General features: G+C 44.9%; 1 protein-coding gene across 5 annotated transcripts in view; it reads right to left on the reverse strand.

Annotated features, from left to right (window-relative positions):
- TEX2 (testis expressed 2) overlaps positions 1 to 15,445 on the reverse strand; it is a 149,792-nt gene that overhangs the window by 45,374 nt on the left and 88,973 nt on the right. For all 5 annotated transcript variants that reach the window (XM_075903893.1, XM_075903889.1, XM_075903890.1 and 2 more), the window contains exons 3-5: positions 9,255 to 9,455; positions 7,380 to 7,716; positions 4,386 to 4,633 (exon numbers count right to left, since the gene is read on the reverse strand). In XM_075903893.1, coding sequence (XP_075760008.1) covers positions 4,386 to 4,633; positions 7,380 to 7,716; positions 9,255 to 9,455 — 786 coding nt within the window. The remainder of the gene's footprint in view (positions 1 to 4,385; positions 4,634 to 7,379; positions 7,717 to 9,254; positions 9,456 to 15,445) is intronic.

A 15,445-nucleotide genomic window follows, 5' to 3' on the forward strand; every position in this document is an offset into this window, starting at 1 on the left:
GGATAAGAGCGAGCACCACCCTGTCTGTTTATATAATACATTGCTGCTGTGTTGTCCGTCAATATCAAAACACACCTGTTTCAGAGCTGTGGTAGGAAAATACCTCACGTGAGGCAAACAGCCCTCAGCTCCCTCACGTGGATGTGGAGGGAGAGGTCCATGGGAGATCACGCACCTTGAGTCTGTAGCTTCCTGAAATGGGTTCCCCAGCCCATATCTGAAGCATCCATCACCAGCTGGATGGATGGGGAAGGGCTGTAGAATGGCACCCCTTCACAGACCACCTCCTCACAGTCACCAGTCGAGAGACTTGAGCACGTCCATGTGGACTGTCACCACCCTGTCTATATGCTGGAAGGCGGGTTGTGGACTCTCACCAGCCAGAGCTGGAGCGGTCGCATCCTGAGCTTGGCATCTCTCACCACATAAATGCAGACTGCCATAAACCCCAACATCCTAATGTAACATCCGGCCATCGTGATGAGGAATGATTGGAGCCTCAGGATCTCAGGATGGCCTCCTTTATTGCCACGAAGCAGGCCATGGGCAAGGAGGCCCTGGCCCATGTCATATCCAGACAGGCCACCCCAAACTCTATCCTATGGGGGGGGGGGTTAAAAGTGGACTAGACCTATTTTAAGATGAGGCCCAGCCTGAGAAGCGTGTCCCTGACAAGGGATATATGCTCCAAAACCTGGGAAGGGGGGGAATCCCTTATGAGCCAGTCATCTAGTAAGGGGTAGACCTGAACCCTACGTTTCCTCAAGAACACCATACACTTTGTGAATACCTTAGGAGCTGTAGAGAAGCCAAAGGGGAGGGCTGTGAATTCATAATGATCATGGCCCACCAGGAACAGAAGGAGATGCCTGTGAGGGAGTGTGATAGAAAAGTAGAAATAGGCATCTTTGAGATCGAGGGTAGCATACCAGTCTCCTGTGGCTAGGGACGGAATGATCGAGGCCAACATTACCACCTTGAATTTTGACTTCACTATAAAATCATTTAGCCTCCTCAAGTCCAGGATGTAGCGGAAGCCGCCCTTGGCCTTTGAGAACAGGAAATTACGGGAGTAGAACCCCCTTCCCCTGAGTTCCCACGGAACCTTTTCCACAGACCCCAGATCGAGGAGCTGTTGCACCTCCAACCATAGGGAGATACTTGTGAGAGGAGTCCCTGAAGAGGGATGGGGAAGAACGTGGGAGCAGAACGGGATGAAATATCCACTTTGCACCATTCCTAGGACCTAGCAGTCCATTGTGATATGTGACCAGGCACGGTGGAAATGTATCTGCTCAGGAGCACCTGCTGGTTGGTGATCCTGAGCAGGAGGCTCCCAAAGGAGTAGGTGTTGCGGCCAAAAAGATCTGCCCGATTGGCCTCCTTATTCTTGGGGATAGGGGTGGGTTGTCCCTGATACTCGTGGTGGTTAGCGGCCTGCACCATGATCAAGCCCAGTGGGGAGTGCAAGAACAGATGCTCATATCCTGCCTGGGGGACAAAGTACTTCTGCCCCGCTCTCTTGTGGGAAGAATGGAGGCATCTTCCAAAAGGCCTTAATGATCTTGCCCACAGTTTTGTTCAAAGGCGGGGCCACTTGAGATAGGGCCTCCAACTTGAGGATGTTCACCGTCAGGTTGGAGTCCTCAGAGGCCCGCTCTAGCTGCACCCCAGGCTCTGTGCCAGTCTCTTGAGGAGGTCCTGATGGGCCTGGGAATCCATGGCTGGCATTGATCGAGAAGCCAGACTCAAGGCCTCATCCGGGGAGGACAACGAGCACTCGCATACTGTCAATTCCTCGTGCTCTTGAGGTCGCTCCAAACTATGAGATGGAGTTGCTTGGCTCGGAGGGCCCTGGTCCCCAGTCTCTTCCAGCAAGGGCCTAAGGGATTGATATGGCCTGACCAGATGCCAGTGACTTAGGTAGCAGCACAGCGAAGGGTGGCACCCATGGCATGGAGCGTGAGGAGCCCACAACAGAAGGGATGTTCCTCGGGCTTGATATGCCCACAGGGTCCAGAAAGGTCACTGCTCCAGGTGTTGCCACTAGGGAGGTCAGGTACAAGATCAGGAACAATACCAGAACCTAGATCAGTGCCAGGATCTGGAATGACACTTGGTCTAGGAGCAGTGCAAGGACCAGGAACATGAGTCTGTAACCTGGGACTGCACTGAATCCATGTTGGAGTCCAAGGAGTAGTCAGACAACCAAGGTGGAGCTGAAGATGGGCCTGGTGAGCTGTGCTGTGAGGCGTGTCGGATTATTGCCACCGGCTTGTCCCGGTGCCCGATAGGCGCCGGGGGCATCAGATGCTCTGGTGCCATAGACTGTGCCACCAGGATAGAAGCACTGGAAACTGAGCTCTCCCTCGACTCCTGGGAAAGTGTCACCGCCAGCACCAAGGGCACCACTGGTACCAGTGCCAGCATCAACGTGTGCACCGCCGCACATTCCGCCGGGCCCAAAGCTTTCAAATGGGCCAGAACCAGTGCCAGTGTCAACAGTTGTCTGCCAGAATCTGGTGCCGAAATCCCAGTATGGGCTCAGGACCAGTCACGGTGCACTGAGGATGGCGAAGGCGGACTCACAGTCAACTCAATCAACTCCACCTCAAAGGAGTCTGGTGGGTAAGGCCGATCAACAAGCACAGTCTCCTCTTCTGGACTGTGCTCTCTGGCCACGCTCGACTTGCCAGGCTCAGGCCCAGGAGCAGCAGGCCTTGCAACCAGTGCAGGCACATCAGGATGCCCAGACTGGGAGTGCACCACAGGCACATATCGAGGTGGCGATCTGCCTCTCTCCATTCTCTTCTTCTTTAAGGCAACAGCAACCATGAGCGGTGCTGAGCAGAGGGGCACCTCAATGCCATCGAGGCCCCAGAGCATCCGGGAGCTTCCCTCACTGAGGGTGGTGCACTGTGAAAATCCAGTGCTGTATCCGTGGCCAGTCCCGGGCAGAGTGCTGATTCCACCAGGAGTATTTTCAAGCACAAGTCTCTTTTGCACTGAGTCTGGGGCTTAAAACTGTGACAGATCCTGCAGTTGACGGGGACATGGGCCTTACCCAGGCACTTTAAGCACGAATCGTGTGGGTCTCCACAGGGCACAGGATTAGCGCAGTCCACACAGGGCTTAAAGCTGTGAGGCCCTGGCATGCCTCAGGCACGGGACGGGAAAGGGATGCAAAGGCGAGCCCTGACCCAACACAAACACTAACTAACTATAACTGTAAACGAATGACTTAAACTAATGGGGAAAGCAACTTGGAGAACAACGGTGCTCAGCTAGGTGCTAACTAACTGCTATGTCCGAAACTACTGGGATCACACTTGCAAGCAAGCAAAATGACAGCAACAACCATCACAGGCAGTAAGAAGGAACTGAGGGAGTGGACAGTCAGCAGGGGTATATATACACACACCACTACGGCGGCACCACTCCAGGGGGATCTCCTGCTGACCCAATGGGTACTACTAAAGGAAAACTCTGGGTATGTCTAGATGTCTAGACTATATGGCTCTGTCGACGGAGCCATGTAGATGAGTTTACTAGACATAGCAAAATGAAGCGGCGATTCATTTACATCAAAATGGCCGCCGCGCTGTGCCGATGATCAGCCGATCGGCACAGCAGGGCAGTATAGACACTCCACAGTCAACAAGGGAAGCCTTTGTTGACCGCTCCGGTATCCCTCGTGAAACGAGGTTTACCGGAACAGTCAACAAAGGCTTCCCTTGTTGACCACGGAGCGTCTAGACTGCCCCGCTGTGCCGATCAGCTGATCGTTGGCACAGCGCGGCGGCCATTTTGATGTAAATGAATCGCCGCTTCATTTTGCTATGTCTAGTAAACTCATCTACATGGCTCCGTCGACAGAGCCATGTAATCTAGACATACCCTCTCTGACAATCTGTGGATGCAGTGTGTACACACTTAAGTGGAATGGAAATAGGCAAGCACTCAAAGAACTAATTACTATTCTTACTACTGCAGCATGAGCACAGCTGTAGGAGAGTAAGCTTAAGTAATGAAATAGGTTTACCCCTATGTTAACACCCACTGAAGGAAGTGAAAAGCTAAAGAAAAACTTGGCCTACAGAATCATTTTTGGTGCTGATGTCAGATAAGCCAGTCTTCAGAGATCCCAAGTTGAGCCTAAAGGACTGGCTCTTAGCAATAATAGCCTTCCAAGGAAGTTGCTGAAGGACAAACACAGATTCTCACAATGCCATTTTTCACAATCAGTTTTCAGATTAAAGCTGCACTTTCCAGGCTTATTGTCTTTTTCCTTCTATACAACTTATACTCTTTAAAGCAATAAGCATCAAAAAGTCACAGGATCTTAAAACGTCTCTCATAGAAGTACTCTAGGCAAAGGACTTTACCTTTTTCACAGAAGTAGGGCTACTGTCTGCACTCCCGACTGGACTAACCACAGGGCTTTTATTTTCTTGTGGAACACACTTCGCCATGTACACGCTGTAGTCCAAAAGCATTTTCTGTCGTACATTGCTTGCCAGTTCCTTTTGCTTAGGCTGCGACATGATTTCTTCTACGCTTCCTTTGCTACTGCTGCGACTATGTGTAAGAATTCCAGACTGGCTATTAGTTCTGCTGTGTGATGTCAAGAACCCTGAAGCAGAAGAAGTAACAGCCATTAATAAAGAGAGCAAAGAATGTAGGAGAACAGCAAAACAAGTAGCAGACCACAAAAATGGATGGCTGCAGAGTCAAGCATGAGGCATGTTTATCACTTTGGTGATTCTAGGGGTTTTTTTTGGGGGGGGAGGTTAAAAACACAGATGACAACAAGGTTATTTGTGCTTGATTTGTTTCATAAAAAGATACAATTGAAAGCAGTGCTTTTCCATCACTCAAGGCTACAAGAAATTCCATAGTTATATACGTTTAGATGGCCTTAAACTCTAATTTTCCAGTATTTTGAATGATTCAATATTCAGCAGCAACGCATACAACTGGAGATGTCAAACTTCTCTATCAATTCATATGCATGCCCACCAACAGACGTATAGGGGGCAGTTGCCCTGAGACCAGGTGATTCAAAAAGGGCCTGGGGCTCTCGGCCATTGCTGCTGCTAAATTGCTGCTGGCTCCCCATGTGGTGTGCTGTGGGCAGCACTGAGGTCTGCCTGGGTGAGGCAAGACCTAACTCTGCCCCTGTTGCCCAAGGACCCATCCCTTCTTGGGCAAAGAGATGCCCCACCACGTTTAGCCCAGGGGCCCAGCGAGTCTGTTGGCCCCATTGTTCAAATGCAAGTAGGTCTGTGATCATCTGTATAATACATGCTTGATTTTCAAGTAGTTTTGCTGGAGAGTGCCATGGGCAAGTACAGACTATACATAATTTTAGACTATAAGGATTATACAGATTGTCCAAGGAATTGAATGTTTGAAATTTATAATCCACAGGAGAAATGTACAAAATACCTGTTTTGAATTTGCATATCAGAGACCTATGTTCCAGAAATTATGGAACACATTTCAAGAGAAAAATTTGTAATAGGGAGGCATGATAAGGAGAGAGAAAGGAAATTTAAGATTACACCAATGCATGTTTTCAAAAATCAATACTTCAAACACTTGATCCAACCATTGAAGTTACAGTAGACTTCCGATAATCCGGCACCTTTGGGACCTAGGTGGTGCCGGATTATCGAATATGCTGGAGTATCAGGAGGTACTCCGGCGGGGCGCTGTGACAGGTCTGCCGGGACCCACACTGCCTCTGGGTGGTGGGCAGGGAACAGTGCGGCGAGGGGCAAACCCCCTACCGTTTTGCAGGAAGGTGGAGGAAGTCCCGTACGGCCGCCGAGAGTTTCCGGGAGGGGAGTGGGCTACCCACCCTCCAGACTGCAGTAGTTATCGCCGAGCAGGGGGATGAGGGGCGGCACTGCAGGACCAACCCGGCAGCACCCCAGCTGCTCTGTTCCGCCGCTTCCCCAAGTCCGCCACTGCTGCTGCCGAAACTGACGAGCAGCGGACTTGGGGAAGCAGTGGAGCAGAGCAGCTGGGGTGCTGCTGGGCGCCAAGCAGGGGGCTGAGGATCGGCACTTCAGGACCAATCAGGCAGCACCCCAGCTGCTCTGCTTCCCCCGCCTTCCTGCAAAATGATGGAGGGTTCGCCCCTCGCTGAGCCGTTCCCCACCCACCCCTCACCCCCCGGCCGGACGCAGAGCAGGTCCCGGAAGACCTGTCACAGTGATATAAATCTTCTTCCCCTCTTCTACCCTTCCCTTTTCCAGACATGAGCACCCATGGGGCTCACAGCAGCTCCAATTGTCCGGCTGGCCGGAGCACTTCCAGGTTCCACTTAGTGCTGACTATCGGGAATGCCAGACCACTGGATGCTGAACAATAGGAGTTTTACTGTGTTACGAAGATGTCCCTCCATTTACCATGTTTCTTGCTAGGTGCATCTGACATGAAGGCAAAAGAATTTAAAATTTAAAGAGCACTGCAAGCATACATGGATGTTTCAAAAAATATGTATCAATCTACCCATGAGAAAGTTTTAATATTTTAACAAAAGAAGGGGGAGGGCAGAATACAGATCTAATGCCTATGCCCACTAAAGTCAGCTGCAAAAACTGCATAGACTTCAACAATAGGGGTGTGTCTAAACTACATGGCTCTGTCGATGGAGCCATGTAGATTAGACTGAACAGCAGAGGAAAATGAAGCTGCAATTTAAATAATCGCGGCTTCATTTAAATTTAAATGGCTGCCGCGCTGAGCCGACAAACAGCTAATCAGCTGTTTGTCGGCTCAGCGTGCTAGTCTGGACGCTCCCGTGCCGACCTGAAAGCCCTTTATCGACCTCCCCGTTATGCCTCGTCGGATGAGCTTTACCGGGGAGGTCGATAAAGGGCTTTCATGTCAACAGGGGAGCATCCAGACTGCCCTGATGTGCCGACACACAGCTGATCGGCAGAGCGGGGCAGCCATTTAAATTTAAATGAAGCCGCGATTATTTAAATCGCAGCTTCATTTCCCTTTGCAGAACAAACAAATCTACATGGCTCCGTTGACTGAGCCATGTAGTTTAGACGTACCCTAGAGGACTGAGCCCTTTTTGTAAAAACCACATATACAGTCGTTAACTTAATAGATGATCTCTAAAATCTGTTCCATCACAATTTTAGGGAACATCAAATTCTGCATGATTATTTTTGGACTTGCTTTTTAAGAACTAATGCTTAAATTGGTTTCTTACAAACACTAGCAAGACATTCAGTTTTATAGAAGCTTTCTCTGTACTTTCCCTAACTCTTTTTATAAAACTGTTCCTTAGTTAATTTTTTAAAAAAGTCACCAGCTATTTGTATATAAGACCCCTTCTTCCCCACATACTCTCGTACCTGGCTTGTTTCCACATAAACTCAGTGGCTTCTTCACTTCAGACTTTAACTTGGAAGCCAGAAGGAACCTCCTAAACCATTCTTCTTTATCCCTACCCGTTCTTCCAAACAGATAAAGTATTTGATCCTTTTGGCTAATGGGTTTTGTCCCATCTTGAGGTTTCTTAGATTCTTCACTGCCTAAGTCAACATTTTCTGCAGGTGACTTTTCTTCTAAGTTCTCTTTATCAGTCTGGGCCTTAGCCATAAAATCTTCTTGTCTACCAAGTTCAATGCAAATCGGATACTTTTTATTCCAAATTCGTTTTCGAGCCAGACTCTTGGGAACCAGGTAAATCTGTAAAATAAAAAGTGAGAGAGTCAGATTAAAAAAACCCAGAACAAAAAGAGAAATTCCATAGAAATAAATTACAAATTAATGTATAATATTGTGCATTAATTGATGAAAATAGCCAGGTTTCACTTGACAAGGTGTTGAATGACCTCAGTTCTCTCTGGGTTTAATGGGAGTGGTGAGTGTTCAACTCATTGATGGATCAACAGGCCCTACCCATCTAAAATGATATGGAGAGCTTTAGCAATGAGCCTTATTTAAACCAGGTCACACTCAGGTAGATTACACTCCTGGAATCACATGAATACATTAAAATCTGTTTTCCATTTGGGATCAAACGCATCATTTTTGAAAGCTTGAGGTTTGCGGTACTTGTGCTATGTGACTACATAGAATCCAGAAAGCAAAACTGAGTATTTGATGATTATATTCCAAGCAGAATATATGCAATCTAAGAATGTTAAATATCATGTACCAGGGTAACCGTATAACTGCTGAAAATGTCAATGGACACATGGTTATACATGCTGCAGGCTCTGCAATATAAAACTCAACTTTGTACTACAGAGCCTGCAGCGAAGCCTCCCCAGGAGCAGGGCTGCCAGCGTTTGACCGCCTGACTCCCAGGGAGGCAGCTTCACAGCCTTGCCGCAGTAAAGCCACCTCCCAGAAGGCTGAATGTAACCGACACAGTCAACTGATAAGTCAACTGTAATTTTATGCTCAGATCACCCACAGATTTGAGAGAGAGAGGTAACTTAGGGTAAACATCTCCCCAGCCTCACTTCCTTCCACTCCTGTCTTGATTTTTACACAACCCATAGTGTACCTACCTAAAGCGGGACTCCCTCAGCCTGGTAGTGGGAAAAGACATGATACAGTCATCCCTTTCGTCCATCTATCCATCTACCTCCCACTCCTGCTTCACCCATGTAATCTGTATTCCCTCCACTTGTACAATGACAAAAATGATTGGGCACTAAATACTTTTCTGGTCTTGAAACAAGCAAAAATCACTGCAGGTTTCACAACATTAGGCATATTTTAATGTAAATGAGAAACAATACTCAATACTCCTTCCTACACTGCACACTTCCAGGACTCTGAATATTTACGTGAAGAAAAAGGGGGAGGCACTAATTTTAAAATGCCCTTTTGCTTTGCTAATTTATTTTCCCTGTCCCTTTTGTAAGTTTTCAAGAGGATGCTTAACATCATCCCCATTGGTTTTATTCCTTTTATAGCAAGATTCATGCATGCGTCATTGTAATGGAATTCTTGTGTAAAAAAAAGATACCAGCCCAAAAATGTCTCATTTCCCCTCAATGTTTTCATAGCCACAGAAAAGATTAATTGTAGATCAGTCTTCAACATGAAATAGCCACTGGCTAACATCTGTTCCCTTTTATGCTAGCAGATTAAATCAGCATAATAGTTTGAAAGCTAATCAGTAAGTAAACAGTTTTCATTTTCATGATAGAGGAAATTAAACAACTAATACTTTATTACAGAAATTAGCAGCATAACTAAATAAAACTCACCTTGCTGTCTGTAAGATCATAAATTTTCTGGCCAATGTAGATTACATCAGTCTTAGACTCATTGTAAATAGCCCTTCTGGAAACATTTTTATTGGGTTTTGAAAGTCTTAACGAGCTTCCTTCCAGTCGCACATAGACAGAGTGAGTCAATGTAGCGTGGTAAGTTTCTGGATCATAATTATAAATTTCATTCATCCATCCCTAGAAAAGGAAATATTTGTTAATCAATACTGAAGTAATTGGCAACCTGATCTAGTCTGAAAATAAAATTTTAAAAGAGTTGTCAATGATTTATAGTAAGACAGACTCTTTCCCACCTGATGTTACATGGATGAATGCAATGAGGCAGTAGATTGGGCATCAAACTGAAATCAGGAAAGCAAGATTCTATTCCTACCTCTAACACTGGCTCTATGACAACCAAGACAAATCAGTTTGCCTTTCTGTACCTTTTTGTTTCCTTATCTGTATAAACAGGAACAAACGTTTTTTACCCACCTTTATAGGGTGCTGTGAGATGAACAGGTGAAAAGCTCCATATTTTAAGTAAGCTCCATATTTTGTTCCCAAGCCTGGGGGTACCAGATTAGCCAGAGGCACTGAGCAGAGAAAAGGAGCCATGAATTTCCCAGAGTATATGTGCACGAGGACAGCTCTGAGGACAATGTTTTCCTTGTCTTAGCCTCCTGGATGACATATCTTAACAGTGACTCCTGTATTTGTGCATTAGGAGACAATTCCTGCAAGGATTTGAGCCTCCTCAGTACTCAATGAAGTCAATGGAAAGCAAAGCTACTCAGTACCTTGCTGTCAAGCCTTAAGTCTGCACAATAGAAATCTTTATAATACTTAAGAGAGTAAGGGAGGAATGGTGAGGGAAAGGGGGAAAAGAAAAAGTCTATAAATGTACATCTCTCAATATCCTATTAAAATATATTATACAAGGCACTATACAAAAAGTTAATACAGTGCTGCAGTCAATGTAAAATATTTTCCTACCCAAAAAAACAGGGCAATGTCCTAATGCCCATTTACTTCACTGGGAGCTGATGCCAATCATTTTCTCAGAACAGACAATGCATTATTCTCCAAGGACTCTAGATGCCATTACATTAATGGTGCCTAAATTATATTAATTTCACCATCTCTTTGCATTTTTATTAATACTAAGAAAATTCAGCTTTTTTTATATATATTCAGTAGCCTCCTCACTAAGTCACACATCTGACATTTCAACCTGAAAACACATAGTCTGCTTTTAGATTTCACCAACACCAAAACTGTATTTGGGTTTTGTTTATACTAGACATAGCCAGCCTTCACATACAGAAATATAAATGTATCAGGGAGAGAGTTTGTAGAGCCAGGATCATTTACGGTATACACAGCAGGTTTTGTCTGTAATGGGCACAGCCTACTTCCCTTCTGGAAGTTATTAAATCAAAAAGTTTCAAAATAGACACAGCAACCAGTTTGCATTTGAGTTTTGAATTTCATCCAGAAATTCCAGCTGGAATTATCAAAGCACAAAAGACATCACAAGACTTGCCTGAAGTCATAGCATGTTACTCTGTTCAAATCCAGAGTATTCTGTGGCTCATGTAAAAGTTCTTCCCATCACCACCACCCTCTAAAAATTCTCTAATGTAACAATGCAGCTTTCTCTGGATCTCCTACACCCGTACATACAGATGAGCATGGCTTTCACCAACATCACACTCATAGTGAAAACAGCTCACACCACACCAATGTCCTCCAACTAGTTTCACACACTTTTTGTGTTTCTTTTGGGAAAGAAAACAAAATCTAGACTTCTTCCCATCTCCACTGAATCTTTGGCCATAAACTCTTGACAATCCACCATGCAAAAAGTAGCAGCAACAGACTAGAAAATCCCTCATTTAAAACATCTTAGTATTGTATCTAAGGATTTCAGGGTGCAATCCTGAACATATGGCAGGTCTTATCTCTAGCATGACCAACTCCATCATTAAGCTCTCATGGGAGAAAGACGGTTATACTAGTAGCATTTTTATGGAACAACATACTATGATCACCTTTGAGATGTTTAAGAGGGGATCTGCCACTTTTCCATCAAGTGAGTCCTCCCCAAGATCAGTAAAGGACACAGCAACCCTGGCAGATGGGGGCTCCTGATCCAGGTCTCTTAACTGGGTTCCCTGAGTTAAAACTGGTGCAGAAATCTACAAAGGTTGTTTCCTTGGACAGTTTCTGACAAAGGATGCTGCTATTTCCCAGAAGTTCACTATTCTGGTGGTGATCTATAGTGGAAAAGTATTTAGCATTAGAGTCTTTTGACTCAGAGTCCCAACTGTACATTTTATCACCCCAATCCTCAGCCTGCATCTATACAATCATGTGAATCGTGAGACTTGGAAGGATGAAAAAAATAGTAATAGTGCACCAACATTGGCTACACGGGGTTGAGACTGGAGCTTTTTGTATTGGGAGCATAAATTCTAAACGTACAAGAGCCAGCCCTGAACAAGAATTAAAACTTCACAAGGAGAGTCTACAGACCATGGCACAGAAAGAAGGGAATGCCTTGAAACTGACACTGTGAACTTTGCAGCAGCAGCAGCAGACCCGGACTGATTACAAATACTGATACCCAAAATCACTGTCCCAAGCAAGTGAATGAAAGAAGGAGCCTTGCTATGAAGCTATCTAGAGTTTGGGACTTTGACAGAAGCTCTTCCTGATCTAATAAGTCAGAGATCAGTACAACTGACATCAACAGGGCATTGAAGACATAATGCTTATAGAGCCCTTCATTTTGCTGGCCACTCCATGGCAGTCGGCAGGACACTTCAGTGACAAAGCTGTCCCTCTAGGCTTACTGAGGGACCAGATCTGCCTTGACAGCCCAGTGTCAAGTCCTGGCGCTCTGCTGTGGTGGCTGATTTGGCTTTTTCCTTTGAAGCACTTGGGACTGTGCTTGTGCTAGAGTTATAGAAGTCAACCTGGAAGTCGTCAAGGATTTGGATGCGCTCCCTCTTGGGAATTTAGGGTGGCATTTGCTGAGTTCTCACCCCTTCTGCGTCTTTTGGCCAACTGTGGCAAATGATGCTATCAGTGTGGTTATCAGAATGGCACTGTCCTGTTCGTTGGCAGTGTTGAAGCTGTTGAGTAGTTTTCCTTGCTCCTTAGGTCTCACCCCTGCAAAAGAAAAATTAAGAGCACTGGGCGCCTGTACGGAGCTCCTTTACTGGCCACAGTTAAGACAGAACTGATTGGAATGTTCAACAAGAGGCACATGGCAACAAAGATGTGTGGCTTGTGCTCCATTCTGTTATTGCTGACATCATACCTCTTCCAACTGAACAGAGTTCTTGTCAGTCTCATGAATAAGGAGCTCAGACTATGAGTGAGAATCTTTCATGGATGTTAACTTCAGAGAATAGACTTTATAATTTAAATATAAATTTAAAAATACTGAACTAACTATAGAAGCAAGGTCCATACATTTTGTTGTTCTGGCTAGCTACCTGCCTCACCTTTTTCAACATATACGAGTGCCTCAGTCCTAATTCTATCCTCACAAATTTTTGAAAGTAGGAAAACCTGTGAAGCAGGGAACAGAGTATATTAAATGACTAACAAAGTCATACAGGAAGTCTGTGACAGAGCAGAGGATTGCATTGCTGGCTCTTGAGTCCCTCCCATCTAGTGCTCTATTCACTAGACGGGAGGGACTCAAGAGCCAGGAATTCACTAGATGGGATTATTCCTGTATGAACTGTAGAATCAGGCTCTTTAGTACAGGCAGTCCCCGGGTTCTGTACAAGATAGGGACTGTAGGTTTGTTCTTAAGTTGAATTTGTATGTAAGTCGGAACTGGTACATATTGTAGGGGAAACTCTAGCCAAACATTTCTCCAGAGCTCAGTTTTATTCTCCCACACCTCACTTCCCTCAGTCCTTTATTCCCAAGATGAGGTGTCTGCTGAGAAAAGCCGCTCTGCGTCTCCCTGGCCTACTGCGGGGGGAGAGGGGGTGCTAGCTTCGCGTCTCCCTGGTCTGCTGGGGTTGCCTCACCCGTTTGTAAGTAGGGATCCGATGTAAGTCGGATCCATGTAACCCGGGGACTGCCTGCATCACACTTAAGCAATCAGACGTATTAGATCATTTTAATGTAACAGTTTAATACAGTTGAGATCTCAGGCATGTTTTAGTTTACAATGTAAAACTGAGGCCAACTCTTGGAACAGTCTTCTGACTGACAAGCCAAAGTACTCAGCCCTCTCAGGAGTGCAGGGGACTTGATCTGATGACCTCTGGAGGTCCCTTCCAGTTCTATGATTCTATGAATATCAAATATCAGGTTTTCTGTGCAAAGAAACCATCAAACACAAATGAAAACATCAGCCAGCCAGCTTCCCATGAGCCAGAATTCTAATAAAAGTATCATATCCTCTAAGAATCATTTGGCACCACTTTCACAGAGCTCCATTAGCAGACATTAGCACTAAATTGATCTCATTTTAAACCCCAGTACTGAGGTCCTGAAATGCCTGCACAATCTGATATGCAGTCTTCATCAGAAGAATTCCTCTGCAATAGTTTGCTTCTACTCTTTCATAATTAATTAATTACAAGAATATGTTGTTTGAGAAAATGGGAAAGATTAAAAAAAAGATACCTTGTACCAGCATCTTTCAAATCAGGGCTATGCAGCTACTTTACAAAAGGTGGCCAGTTAGCATTAGGGGATACAGAGACACAGGAAAGTTAAAAAGCTTGCTCACGATCACAAAAGAACTCAATGGCATTATCGGGAATGGAATATAGGTCTCCCACTTTAACCACTGATATTTTTTTTCCGAATTTTCAAAAAAGCTCAGAAGTCTACTTGTCCCCGAAAATGCTTCTCTTCACCTCTTTTTTTTTTTTTTTTTTTTTTAATAAAAAGGCATACAATGGCTCCAGACTTAAGTTGTATTTAATGGCTCCAGACTTTAAATTTTATTTTTATTGGATAAAGGGTATAAACATTGATAAATTTACAGATAGGATGGGTAATCTGGCAGAAATTAAATATAGGAAAACATCTGTTTAGGATGTAAAGCATAAACATGGCAGAATAAAGCTTATCATCCATAAACAGAAAAAACAAACAAACACTAAGTTTATCGGTGTTCCAACAAAGTAACCATTAGCTTTCAGCAATCAAACTTCTTCATTACTGTGGCCAAGTGGATTCCAGACACATTAGCCAAATTCAATCCTGGTGTAACTCCACTAATTTGGACTGAGTTACACTAGGACCTTATTTGGTCCATTCTGAGAGCCTCAACCTAGTGTTTCAGGGTGCAAGATCAGCCAATTCAATGTTAATACAATGCTCTGCGAAATCAAGTATGAAGGAAATACGCCAGTAGATATATTCCACACAGCACTGGGAGACAAGCTGAACCTAGCGCATAAATGAAACACCATCCTTCAATAAACTAGGAATGTTAATTTGTTAATCGTATAGTCAACAAATATTTTGTCGGTTACACAATTAATTGATTAAAGTTAGCACTGTAAGCACTCAGTCCCAGCTCATACCAGGTCTAGCAGCTACTCCTGCTGTGGCTCTGCACTCAAAGGATTTGCAGGGCCGGTGGGCAGGCATTGTGGTTCAGTCCCATAGAAAGGATCGGCAGAGCAGCAGCAGGGGTAGCTGGCAGACCCAGTGCAAGCCAAGACTGAGACAGCGTGCCTGCCTGCAAATCCTTTGTATGCAAAGCCGCAGTGGGGGTAGCTGCCAGACCTCTCCGAGCTGGGACTAAGCCAGCATGCCTGCCCACTGGCTTTGAAAATACTTTAAATACAGAGCAGGGGTGGTGGTGTTTGTATATAATCAGTAGTGTAATCTGATAAGCATTCACTTATTGGTTAATCATTTAACTGGCTATGCTATTACATCCCTACAATAAACAAAGCTATCAGTTTCCTAATAAATTAGACTAACTTCTTTGGGATAGACACTGCTTTTTACAACATATTTTTGTACAGTGTGTAGTGCAACAGAGATCCCCTATTCTGATTAGGGGCTCTGGACGTTTTTTATTCCTATTACCTACATTATAATAGATAGGTTAGGTCTCAGTTTCTCTTTGCTGTCCTCTTGTTCAAAAAACATCTTTTTCTGCTTTTAGAACTAAACCACAACTTCTCTTTGCT

Source organism: Pelodiscus sinensis, chromosome 20 (assembly GCF_049634645.1).
Source record: "Pelodiscus sinensis isolate JC-2024 chromosome 20, ASM4963464v1, whole genome shotgun sequence".
Lineage (NCBI taxonomy): Eukaryota > Metazoa > Chordata > Testudines > Trionychidae > Pelodiscus > Pelodiscus sinensis.